The sequence below is a fragment of the Chiroxiphia lanceolata genome, chromosome 8 (assembly GCF_009829145.1).
Source record: "Chiroxiphia lanceolata isolate bChiLan1 chromosome 8, bChiLan1.pri, whole genome shotgun sequence".
Taxonomy (NCBI): domain Eukaryota; kingdom Metazoa; phylum Chordata; class Aves; order Passeriformes; family Pipridae; genus Chiroxiphia; species Chiroxiphia lanceolata.
Window position 1 is genome coordinate 33,602,308 of NC_045644.1, and position 12,376 is coordinate 33,614,683.

General features: G+C 43.4%; 1 protein-coding gene across 6 annotated transcripts; it reads left to right on the forward strand.

The window, feature by feature from the left end:
• The first annotated feature begins 142 nt into the window (after positions 1-142).
• Positions 143-12,295, forward strand: VPS26A (VPS26, retromer complex component A). 6 transcript variants are annotated; one of them, XM_032694671.1, is made up of 9 exons: positions 143-268; positions 3,621-3,770; positions 5,444-5,516; positions 7,523-7,679; positions 8,124-8,288; positions 8,690-8,796; positions 9,100-9,168; positions 9,752-9,894; positions 10,583-12,295. In XM_032694671.1, the coding sequence occupies exons 1-9, from the start codon at positions 266-268 to the stop codon at positions 10,694-10,696; spliced, it is 981 nt and encodes a 326-aa protein (XP_032550562.1). In that variant the 5' UTR covers positions 143-265; the 3' UTR covers positions 10,697-12,295. The 6 variants fall into 6 exon arrangements, with proteins under 6 accessions (XP_032550562.1, XP_032550560.1, XP_032550563.1 ...); XM_032694669.1 differs by lacking the exon at positions 143-268 and adding an exon at positions 300-337; XM_032694672.1 differs by lacking the exon at positions 143-268 and adding an exon at positions 364-414.
• The last annotated feature ends 81 nt before the right edge of the window (positions 12,296-12,376 follow it).

A 12,376-nucleotide genomic window follows, 5' to 3' on the forward strand; every position in this document is an offset into this window, starting at 1 on the left:
AATCCTGCGAAAAACAGGTTTGTCAGAACGGTAACTTCCTGAGGAGCCCCCCAGCGCTGCCGCCTCCTGGCCGCCAGGCGGCGCCCTCTCCGCGAGGGCACGGAGCGGGAGGGGTACGGGGGGATCGGTCACGTGCGGCGGGGCGTGGTCCCAGCGGGGTGTGGGCGTGGCCTAGCGGGCCGTAAGGTCACATGACCAGGGGCGCGCGGCCGGGGGCGCTGGTGCTGCTGCGCGCGGGAGCCGGGCCGCGGAGGGGGCGCGTACCATGGTGAGTACCAGGGGGGGGGGAGGGGGGCGTACCATGATGAATGCGGGGGGGGCCGGGCCGCGTACCACCGTGAGTGCGGGGCGGCCAGGGGCGCGGGGGGGCCGCGTACCGTGGTGAGTGCGGGAGGGGCTGGGCCGCGTATCATGGTGAGTGCGGGGGGGCTGGGCCGCGTACCATGGTGAGTGCGGGGGGACCGGGCCCGGGGACGCGGAGGAGAGTGCGGAGGGGGGCAGCGGAGGGGACGCGTACCATGGTGAGTGCGGGGGGGGCGCGGAGGGGGCGCGTACCATGGGGAGCGCGGGGCGGGGGGGGCAGCGCCACTCCGCCATCGCCTGAGGCGGCGGCGGCCTGGGCAGGGCGGTGCCTCCCGCTCCCCCTCCGTCCTTCGAAAAGCGAGGGTTTGGGGGAGTTTTAGTGCTGTGTACGGGTTAGAGGTGCCCGGTGCCCCCGCCGGTGCGGGGTTGGGCCGGGGAAGGCGCGTGGATAGTCCCGGGACACGGGTGGATCCCTCGGGATCGCGCCGTCCAGGAAGGGCGGCCGCGCTGTGCCCGGCGGGAGCGCTGGGCGTGCTCCGACGGCTGTTTTTAATGGGGAGTAAAAAAATACGTGTCGTAAAGAGTCCCTGGATCGATCCACTGTGTGTTTCTGGGGTGTTCGTGTTCCCTGACGCGTGTCTCTGCCCCTCTTGGGGGGCCAGAAGCCGCTCGGAGCTCGGGATGAAGCTGAGGTCGGGGTTTCTGCACCCCGTGCCAGCTGCCGGAGCCCCCCAGGCCCTTCAGGGCAGCTCTCACTCGCACTTAGGACTCAGTGCTGTGGGGTTTTAGCCTCGATGTAGCAGCATTTTCAGCGTCTGTCTTCTGAATAAACCCAACAGCACAGCCAGGCGTCCGAACGCTCGGAAACAGGAGTTTCTGAAAACCCCAGTTCTCCGTCTGCATTCTCCGAAGCTGTAACATAATAAGCTGTACGGTGGCTTCTTAAAATACTTCTCGTTTTGCATAGTTCCCTGCAGCGGTATCTTCGACAGCAACTGGGGGAGATACCAGCTGTTGATTTCTTTATTCCGTATGTTCTTGTCCTCCCCGGAGGAGATCAGAGCTAATCTCGAATGGGGGCAGTTGAAGTGCTCGCACGCAGCCTCCTGAGAAGTGATGTTACCAGTGTTAGGTCTGGCTGACTGTTAATTATGGTACAGCTTCAGAGTTGGAAGGTACTGTGAGAGCATCTTGTTGTTTGCTTAGAGGTGGCGTGCTCTCCCCGTGCTCTCTTGTTTAGTTTCGGGGAAATGAGTACAATTTCTAAGGAAAAAATGTGGGCATGCTCAAAAGCATTTTATGTTTAAAAGAGTCTAAAATTTGGAGTTCTTCTTCAAACTTTTTTTTTTGCTCTTCCCCAGGAGCCAAAAATCGGTAATGGTTTTGGTGTGCAGTGTTTAAAAAAAAAAAAGCACAACATCTTTTTGGCAGTCAGTGCAAATCAGTGCTTGGCAGAGACTTGGAAGACAGTTCAGTTTTACATCTGACCACCTTGTTGGTCCTCTGCTGCTTTCCCCTCAGAATGGGAAGTGGATATAACTGAGTTTCAGTTAGTTATATACATTTTTGTGGATTGAATTAGGACTGATTGCTGTCTGAACAAAGTTTAGTCTTGTGTGGGTGCTATAGCTCCAGCTTGCACTGTGTCTCTGCTTGGCTTAGAGGGATAAGCACAAAGTGTTCCTGCTGCTGAGCAGTGGCATTCAGACCAAACTTTCCTCTGGGCTTGTTGTTATTAATGCAGCATTTCAAACCTCAGGTCCCCAGAATGTCTTGGAAAGTGTTCTTACTCAATGTTTTATATTAAATTGGTGAAGTGAGAATGACTGACTGTCGTGGTTTAACCCCAAGTGGGAGCTAAGCACTAGGCAGCTGCTCCCTCACCTCCCACCCCACTGGGATGGGGAGGAGAAGCAGAAGTAAAACTTGAAGGTTAAGATAAGAACAGTTTAATAATTGAAACACAGTAAAATATAATAATAATAATAATAATAGTTAATAATAAAAAGCAAAAACAGTGATGCACAATACAATTGCTCACCACCCGCTGAACAGTGCCAGACCCTGACCAGCCCCTTCTGGGTAACTCCCCCAGTTTGTGTGTTGGGCAGGACACTCTAAGGTGTGGAATATCCCTTTGGCTAGTTTGGATCACTTGGCTATGCTCCCTTCCACCTTCTTTGTGCACCTCCTGTCTGTCAGAGCATGAGACACAAAAAATCCTTGACTTGGGATAAACCCGACTCAGCAAGAACTGAAACTTCAGTGTGTTATCAACGTTGCTCTCCCACTGAATCCAAAACACAGCACTATGCCAGCTACTGAGAACAAACTAACTCTAGAAGAAATTATTTCTAGGAGAAATGAACTCCAGCTGAAACCAGGACAGGCTGTTTCATGTATACCAAATTTATCTAGTTGAAACAGATGTTCTCGTGGAGAACATAGTGTAATTTCTCACAACCCCCCCCAAATCATTGTGAATTAGTGAAGTGTTGTCTGCTTTAGTACATCAAAGCAGATTAGTGTCTAATTCTCAGGAGGAAAGTGTTGGCTTTTGTACTAATCTTGTTGAGTTTCCCATAGAGGCACTAACATGTTTTGGAGCCCGTTGTAAGAAGTGTTTGTGCGAGGTCAGAGGATGATCTCTCATAGGGTCTCGTGTTTGGGGCGATCAGAGCTGCAGCCTGGGGAATGCTGTGGTGAGCTGCGCACAAACATTGTGCCTGGAGCAGTGTTACAGGTACACCTGGAACACCCCTCTGTGTGCTGGCAGAGCTGTGTGGCTGAGGTGGTTGTATGAAGAACTGCTGCCTCTCCAAGCTGCTCATGCTCTGTTTGTTAAACAGAACTAGGGGTGTAGGCAGAGGCAGCAAATAAAGTCCCTATTCCCCTTCCCTGACCAGGGAGATGCTTTAGGCCTTGCATGATACCCCCATTTGTACCTACTTTGCTTTAGTTTTTTTTTTTTTTGTTTTTTTTTTTTTTTGTTTTTTTTTTTTTTTTTTGTTTTTTTTTTTTTTTTTTTTTTGTTTTTGGGGTTTTTTTTTTAAGTAGTAGTAACTACACTGTACCTTTTATAAATGGTATATTTTGTAAGAACTGTCACTGCTTGTTACTGACATTTCAGTTACTTGCTGGATGAACAACTGTCCTTTGTCATCACTCTTTCTTGGGTCTCTGATACATAATGGGTTTGTAACTTCATGGAAGCACAAATGCTTTTCCCCAGTGTATAGTGCACAGCTGCAAGTAAACATCACATTTAAAATGGAGTGTACACTGTGTAGTAACTTATCCAATTCTTGTTATTCCAGAGTTTTCTTGGAAACCTTTTCGTTCCTGTTTGTGAGATTGATGTTGTCCTTAATGATGCTGAAACACGAAAACCAGCAGAAATCAAAACAGAAGATGGTAAAGTAGAAAAGCATTTTCTCTTCTACGATGGAGAATCTGTTTCAGGAAAGGTACATATTTATTTAGAAGTTAATTACTGTACTGATTCTGGCATGCAGGTGCATATAGGAGGGCTATGGGATCTGCATTTTCAGCTTGTGGTATTATTCAAAGAGGAAGGTGTTTTGCTATATGTGATCTCTTCAGCCACAGTCATCCAGACAGCTGATAAAACTGAACAGTAGCTGTTTATTTGTTTCCAGTCATCCTGTATTTATGAATAAGCTTTTTGTGCAAAGATGTGCAATCCTGTCGTTGCTGCTGACGAGAAAACTGTTCCAAACTGGATCCTTCTGATTCCCCTTCCCCTTGAACTCCAAAATCCACAATCCAACACAGGTAACAGTAATCTTTGGCTGGCACAGTCAACCTGCTTTGCGTACCCTGAAGATAACCCTGTGTTTCATGCCCTGAAGTGGTTTCTGGAATTGCATCAGAGGAGGAATGTATGAAGTTTGTCTGGCTGCTGAATCAACAAGAGTTTTCCTTACTGGAAAAAAGACCATGAAGTTTAAATTGCCAGAGGGATTTCTCTATGTTCAGTGTTGCACTTAGGAACTCCTTGTTCTGTTTCACTGGAGCCATCTTTGCTCTCTGAATATTTCTGTTATCATGCACTTTTCCACCAAAAACTTGAGCTGGGTGCTGGGTTCTGAGGTTGACTTGTAAATGCCTACTTTGACCTTGGCTGGCCTGTTGTCACTGCACGTCTTCCTGCTCTGGAGATACTGTTCCATGCAAAGGTCTTGGTTCTCTAGAAAGATCCTTTCAGGGATGTGAAACTCGCACAAGATGGACCTCAAACTCAGGAGGCTGAGGGAGAAGCTTGTGATCACTGGAGCACTGCTTGCTTGTGTTGGTGATGCCTTAGAGGTGCCTCATGAGTTTTGGCTAACACAGTCATAGTGGGATGAGGAGGTCTGGAACATCAGTCACTTATTGGACAGCTTCCCTCTACCCTCTCTTTCTTTTCACCCAAAGATGGATTATTCAAGCACTTTATTTCCTACTCAGATATTGACAATGTACTGGATTTTAAACTACAGGAATTTCTTTGGTCATAAGCAAACATCATATATGCTTAAATATTTACATGTTTCCATAGAAAGTATTCCCTTGTGGAATCTTTTCTTGTCTGTTTGTGAGAATCAAAGTCACAAATTAAGGCCTTCATAGAAGGTTTCAATATCTGTTCTTTTTCATTGACTTCTCCAACACCAATATTTAGCTGCAATCTGCTGAGGAAGGGACTGAAGCTCACTTGACTTGAAAGGAATGCATCTGGTGGCAGTTCTTTTTTGGACTTCCAATGTGACTGTCAGAAGATGCTTTGAAGCTCTCAGCCTTCAAAGATGGCAAGAAGATCACAACTGACTTATTGAACTCTGCTTAAGCTCTGGCTTGGATTCTTAATTTTGGGACTTGGAAGTTTCAGGCTTAGTTATTCAATTCAGTCTTGTGGATGATTAGATTTTTCTTGAATGCTTTAGTGGTGCCTTGGAAATGCTTAATTTTATAATCAGCTGTTTGATTTGGCTGCCTTCAAGCTCAGGGAGAGCCAATGAGAAGAGGTCTTAGTTTTCATAGGCATGTACTAATATGTTTTCCTTATTAATGAGATGATGTATTAGAGTGAAAGCGTTGAAAAAATGTAACTTTTTTTTTCTTCTTTTTACCTTGGTAGGTGAACGTCTCCCTGAAGCATGGGAAGAGACTAGAGCACCAAGGAATTAGAATTGAATTTGTAGGACAAATTGGTGAGTTTAAGCTATAAAGGGGCTGTTAGGGGCTTGTGGCTTATGGAACTTGGCACTTGTGGCTGCCAGCAGTTTGGCTCAAACAATGCAACCTGGTTGGATTAGTGGATGATAAATGGCAAAGGGAAGTTATATCCTCCGTATTTTAAAGCAAGTGATTACTAATTTTTTGTAGTCAGAAAGTCTCTGGGAGAGATATATATACGTGAAGGAGAATGGTGAACATTCAGTCTGTCTCAGATTAGTTAAAAGTTTGATTAATAACCACCAGAGATTTCTGAAAACTAAATTTGTGGTCTTTTTAATTATGCCTCTGACAGAGAAGAGGCATAAAAAATAAATGATGGGGCAGCCTACAGCAAAAATTTTAAAATTCTATGGTACTTGGTTCTCTAAAACCTAGTTTTATACTGTTAACACAGACCATGATTGCTTTGGAGGTTTTCTGTGCTTTTTAGCGAGATAATGTGATATTGATATTAAAAATGTAAATTGCTTATGACTGTACCTAAGTCTGCTCAGATTTGAACTATGGGGAATCTTTATTATATCTAACCTCTTACCAGTCAAGGTGATCTCTCTGCACTGCAGGTGTGACTGAGTACTGGCACCTGCTGCTTTATACTTTTAGGTTTATCAGGGAGCTGTAAAAGCAAACTTCCAGAATAAAACAGGACTGTGATGGGAATGAGGCATTTGGAGATAGGAAAAAAAAGAGCTCATGTATGTCAGCTTCATTTAGTCTGTTGTCTTGTAATAGCTGTACAGATTGTTTTTCATCTACTCTGATTTATAAGTTCTCTAATGACTTTAATTTGGTGCAGTGTTTCCTGAATTTTGTGTGTTTCTGGGACTTTGTGTTGTGCTACCATTTAGAAGTCCATGGAGTTATGCAGAAGTGGTTTAAGCTCCTGCTTTTTGTGCTTGCCCATGTTTTCTTTCATCCTTCCGAGTTTTCATATAGTAATGCAGAAATCAGTGCAGTAGTGGGATCTCTCTGCACTGTTTGGAGACTGACTCCATGTCAAAGACTTACTCTAAACCAGCTTCTCAGAGTACAGCAGCTTTCCTGGCTGGCACAAAAGGTATTGGATATGCAGCAGTAAATAAACTCTCTATGAGAGAAATCCTTGTCATAGCAAACCAGGTACACCTTAGATAATTTGTGGCCATATTAGAAAAGTAAGCATTTCCTAGTTAGTGTTAGTTTCTACCAAATTGGCCATGATAAACTGTGGAGTTGGTGTGTTTAGTTCATTTATTCTTTTCTGAAAAGCTTCAGTTTGTGTAAAACCAGCTACCGCTGATGTTCAGTTTTGAATTGTAGAGGAGCTTATTTTTAGATACTGAAGTGCTTGGGTTTGGATTTTTAGGGTCATTTTTATGGTAATTTTTGGTGAGAATTGCCTGACACAGATGTAGGGATGGGTAAGTGACACTGCTCTGGGGACAGGAGATGCTGTTGCTGTGAAACTGCTCTGTCTGCACTTATGTCTTAAGAGCTCATTTCCAAATGACTGACTTCGACCAGGGGTCATAAAAGCCATTTGATTGTAGACTAGTAGTAACAATAAACCATTTGATAGGTGGTGTTAATCTGCAGGAGACCAGTTAGGATTGCTGGCCTGTCCTAAATGAGCCAGCCTTGACATTGCTTAGGTTTTGTCCCTGCAGCAATAAATGCTGGAAGCCAAAACCAGGCAATGCTAATTACAGAGCGTGCAAGGCAAGAAGTGCTTATTAAAGCTAGCTAAACTGTCATTAAAAAACAATGCCATGCTAGTGACATGTGCTCTGTTCATTGCAGTTAGCCCTTCAGGAATGCTTACTGTGGGCTGCTAGAACTGAAGGCAACTTGAAAACCTGGACAAAACATTTGATCAAATATGTGTATTTTAAATGAATTGCTTCTGTTGTACTCTCACATACTCCTGCCAAATTAGAGACAGTTTTGTTTGCTGAAAATAAACACTGAAACATGTTTTCCTTTAACTTCCTAACTTTAGAACTCTTCAATGACAAAAGCAATACCCATGAATTTGTAAACTTAGTGAAAGAACTGGCCTTACCTGGAGAACTGACCCAAAGCAGAAACTATGACTTTGAATTCATGCAGGTTGAAAAGCCATATGAATCCTACATTGGTGCCAACGTCAGACTGAGGTTTGTAACTGTTAAACCTTCTTTCCTCTCCTCCTCTGCAGAAAATCCATAATTTAGCAATTATGCTGCCTCCCCTTCCTCCTTTTGGTTATTAAATGGGACATGTATCAGCCAGTAATTAGTGTGCCTTGATTGGAGTTGCTGGGATCATGTTATAATGTGGCCTTTTCTACTTAATTTGGAATTAGTCAGTGCTGTTTGTATAAATCCAATTCTTGCAGCTCAATCAAGTGAAGACAGTCCATGTCTCTCCTTTTAAAAAAACAGCATACCCACAACTGGGGAAAACACTTCCACATTTCTACTTATGAGTGCTTTGTCTTGTGTTTTGATGTCTTACTCTTTTCTGCTTAGTCTTATGAGAAAGTACACTGGTCTTTCAAAGAGTACCTGTACCTCAGGTAATTCTGAATCATGTTGGGTAACTCAGTGCCTTTCTTTTAGGTATTTTCTAAAAGTGACAATCGTGAGGCGTCTCTCAGACTTGGTGAAGGAATATGATCTGATTGTCCATCAGCTCGCTACCTACCCAGATGTAAACAACTCCATCAAAATGGAAGTGGGCATTGAGGACTGTCTCCATATAGAGTTTGAATACAACAAGTCAAAGTAAGTGTCAACCCAAAACACATTCAGGTGAATAACTGGGGATGAAAGGGCTCAGTGTGTAATATTGCATGAACAGCCTTGGCTTCTGGAGACTTAAAATGTAGAGTGCTAATTACACAATGGCCTTTGCTGAGAAATACCTGTCTGTTCTGCCTGCAGTACTGACAGGAAGGTCACTAGCAGATATTTGAGGCTTGATTTTTGCGTTTGTGCCTTTTCAGTCTGAGTGCAGCACCTCCTTTGCTAATACTGCAGCAATGGGAATACTCAAGTGGTGCTGGTCTCAGCGGGGAAGTAAGCTAACAGGCAGATAACATAACTGCCTGTGTAACCTGGGATTCAAGAAGGTGTGAGAGTTGTGTTTAGTCTTTAATGAAAACTCCCATTCTGTTCTTTTAAAGGTATCACTTAAAGGATGTGATTGTTGGAAAAATTTATTTCCTCTTAGTGAGAATAAAAATTCAGCACATGGAGTTGCAGCTGATCAAAAAGGAGATCACTGGAATTGGTAAGAGAAACGAAACGGCAGCTTGTGTGCTGCTATGCAGACCTGGAGAGCAAAGTCAGTAGTTGCAGCTTTAGCTCAAGCGCTTCCTTCTCTCTGGGGTTTGACTCCCATGTGCCTGTTGTGCTTTGGCAAGGATACTTAGTAGTGTGCTTGCTTTGGCCACCTGTAACTCACGTGCAAGACAAAGGCAAAGCAGCAGTGTTGCCTTCATTGAAATACTTTGGGATGGCAACTGTGTGATAAAGCTTTGTAAATGTTTGAGACTGGACCACGTGTTCTCACTGTGAAAACTTGTTTCACCAGGACCCAGCACCACAACAGAGACTGAAACCATTGCAAAGTATGAAATAATGGATGGTGCACCAGTTAAAGGTAAGTAACTGTGCTTGTTTTAAAGGGCAAGCATTTTGTGTTTAAAACTGTATTTAAAACATGTGGGGGAGAAGAGAAGGCTTAGATAATTATTTTTTTCTGCAGAAACCACACTTCTTAGGTTACTGAAATGATGGTAGATTTTTCTATTTAAATCAGACGTTTTTATTGACTTAGAGCATTTCACTTGGGATCCTAGTAACTTTTCCCCTTATTTACCATTGGAAATTCTGACTGGTCCTTTTATCAAACATGACTCTGTGGTATAGGCCAGCTCTAGAAATTTCAACATACTGATCCTTTTGCCTTTCCTGGCTACCTTGCTTGCAGTGAGGAAGGATTCCCACTTTTCATGTCATACTTGCCTCTGTGCTCAGCGTTGTGTTTGTAATTTTCTTTTTGTTTGGTTTGTGGTGGTTTTTTTGTTTGTTTTGGGGGGGCATTGTGTATTTTTTTTCTTTAACCAAGGAAGGGGCACCGACAGTGCTTGGGAAACTGCCTTTATTTTCCATGTTTTCTGAAACTATGTTAATTATTCCAGTTTTAAAGAACTAATTTAAGGTGTTTTTTTTTTTATTTTAAGGTGAATCGATTCCTATAAGACTGTTCTTAGCAGGCTACGACCCAACTCCAACAATGAGGGACGTGAACAAAAAATTTTCAGTGAGGTACTTCTTAAATCTGGTGCTTGTGGATGAAGAAGACAGACGATACTTCAAGCAGCAGGTATGGTCTGTAGCAATCTCATTGCAGAATTATCTGGGCTGTTGTACAAAACACTCTGTGGGTAAAATGGGCTAGAGATGCATTGGTTTACTTGTTCTCTTAAACTGCTGCAGAGGGAGTTCTCCTCTCAGCATTAGCCCAGGTTCAGATTTGCAAAATTGTAATAAGGGCTAGGACATTTGGCTTCAAATGTTACAAAAGATGAGGTGATGCTGAGAAAAGGAATAGCCAAAAGGATCACTGGAATGAAGCTGTGCAGGTTATATCAAATCTTCCTCTTACAGAGTAGGCAAGGCAGTGTAATTAGACTTGGAAAATAAGAGGTAGCTGGAACATGCAGTGGCTGTGATGGCTTTGAATTTTGAGAAGAAGTGGAAGAAAAATTTCTTGAACCCTTTAATACTATTGAAGTTGGGAGTAGGGATAGTTAAGGAAGAGGTGACTGCTCAAGACTGCAAGTGTTCAGGCAGTAACTAAATATGCAACCTGAATTGTGTTGTCTTTCTGTTACTTTCACATGAACTGCAGTGTTAAGCAGGGGGGATGCAAAGCTTTTTGTGGGGTGTTGTTTTTGGTTATTTTTTTCTTTATGTTCCCAAAAAGTATTTGTTATCAGGAACTTAAGGTACTTGATGTTTCTGCCTTAATGGTAAGTGATGGTTTCAAGAGTGTTTTCTTCCTCAAACAGGAAATAATTTTATGGAGAAAAGCTCCTGAGAAGCTGAGGAAACAACGAACAAACTTTCACCAGCGATTTGAATCTCCAGAGTCACAAGCATCTGCTGAGCAACCTGAAATGTGAACTGGTCTAAGGTGAAAAACTTTGCAATGCTTCAGCAGGTTAAAGATGGCAGCAGCCTGTGGGAAAAGAAGGCCAAAATTCCCATTTACAACTGTCTTCCTTCATCTTGCAGTGCTGCGTTTCCCATACTACTAAAGCATTCTTCAGTTAAATTTCAAGTATGTATATACACTTAAAATAAAGTGCTTTCTCAAACACTGGAACTTTCTTAAGCTACTATTTTATACTGCACATTTACTTTAATTTGATAATGTTATATGCACTTGGATATGTGTCAGCTTAAATCTAGTTATTTCCATGCATGGTAGGCCGGTGTACTTGATTTTTGCTGCTCACCTCTACAATGTAGACTAAAGCATTTCCCTTCTCTCATGTTGTTTATTGCATGTTTCTTTCCAATGTTGCTTATTTGCATTTGTTTTATTTTGAAACCGCAGTAAGACACAATTGACTAAATCACACTAAAACTAAATGTTTACGGTGAATTTGTCCTAAGACTCCTAATTACTACATTGGACAGGGTTTCACTAAAGCTGCATGTACATGACTGTGATAACTGTGGAGCCTTCAGACACCTCACCACGAGTTCTAAGAGGCTTTGAATCTGTCAGTAGCAAAGAATGGAAGCATCTTTGCCCTCCCTCCCCCAGTTCTCTCTCTACCAAACTTCTCTAAGCCTTTCACAGGAGTCACTCCTGACTCTTGGGGGCTTATTGCCCAGTAACTAGTGACTGTGCAGGTGTTGTTATGAGTTCACCTTCAGGTGCTGAGCGGTGAAGTATTTGAAAGTAGTTGTCTCTTACTGACGACGTAAATGCTGGTAACATTGATTATTTTGCAAATACTGTGTTTCCTCCTGGCTTCATGATCCCACTGTCTTCACAGTCTGTCTCCCTAACTGTCCTCCAAGGACATCCTTCCAGGATTGTTAGAGGGCAAATGAGCCTTCTGTGGTCTTCTGGAAAGGTATTTGGAATCCAGGCCAGCCGTAAAACTTAGATGCTTGCCTGGCACAGCAGGTTGTTTATCTTTCTCATCATCTCATGGGCATTTAGTGTTTGAAGAAGTAGCTTTAAGGAGTTAGCCAGCCTTTGTTCACAGCAGAGCCTGGGCTCTGTCCCAGACAGGCTTGGGGAGAAACCAGAGCCTGCTGTGGGGAAGGCGACTTGAACTTGGGGTTCACTTGGCCTTTAGAGTGAACTCCGGTGCAAGTGTCATTGGTAACCTTACTTTATGAGTAAGTGAATAATCAAATTACATTTCTGTAAGAACTGTTTTATTACTGTGGCACTTTGATAAAGCAGAGACTCTGTGTACTTTATGCCAGGATACTCCTATCGTGGATATCTCCGGCTGAGAGCAAATCCAACTCCCTCATGTAAGTGCCTGTTCAGAAACTTAAAAGAATAAAGTAAAAAAAAATAAAATAAAAAAAGCCAAATATTTTCATGGTCACTTGCATGTCGTAAAACTTGGGAACGATGATTTTGAAAAACCTGATTGTATTTAACCAGCCTCAGATTGCGAACCATGTGTACGGAGCAGGGGAGCCCTCCTGAGCTGCAATTTGAACTATTAAACAGCTGCATTCTCACTAAATGCGGGTTCTGTGTGTGTTTGGCGAGCGCTGCCCTCCCTGAGGGCGCTGTGGGAGGCGGGCTGTGTGTGTGTGTGTGAAGC

What these genes read in the sequence shown, in the direction of transcription:
- VPS26A (XM_032694669.1), top strand. Translation starts at nt 302, where the DNA reads ATGATGAATGCGGGGGGGGCCGGGCCGCGTACCACC. An exon ending in GGTGCCAACGTCAGACTGAG is followed by an intron (nt 7,680 to 8,123) that starts GTTTGTAACTGT and finishes CCTTTCTTTTAG; the next exon opens with GTATTTTCTAAAAGTGACAA. An exon ending in GGATGGTGCACCAGTTAAAG is followed by an intron (nt 9,169 to 9,751) that starts GTAAGTAACTGT and finishes TTTTATTTTAAG; the next exon opens with GTGAATCGATTCCTATAAGA.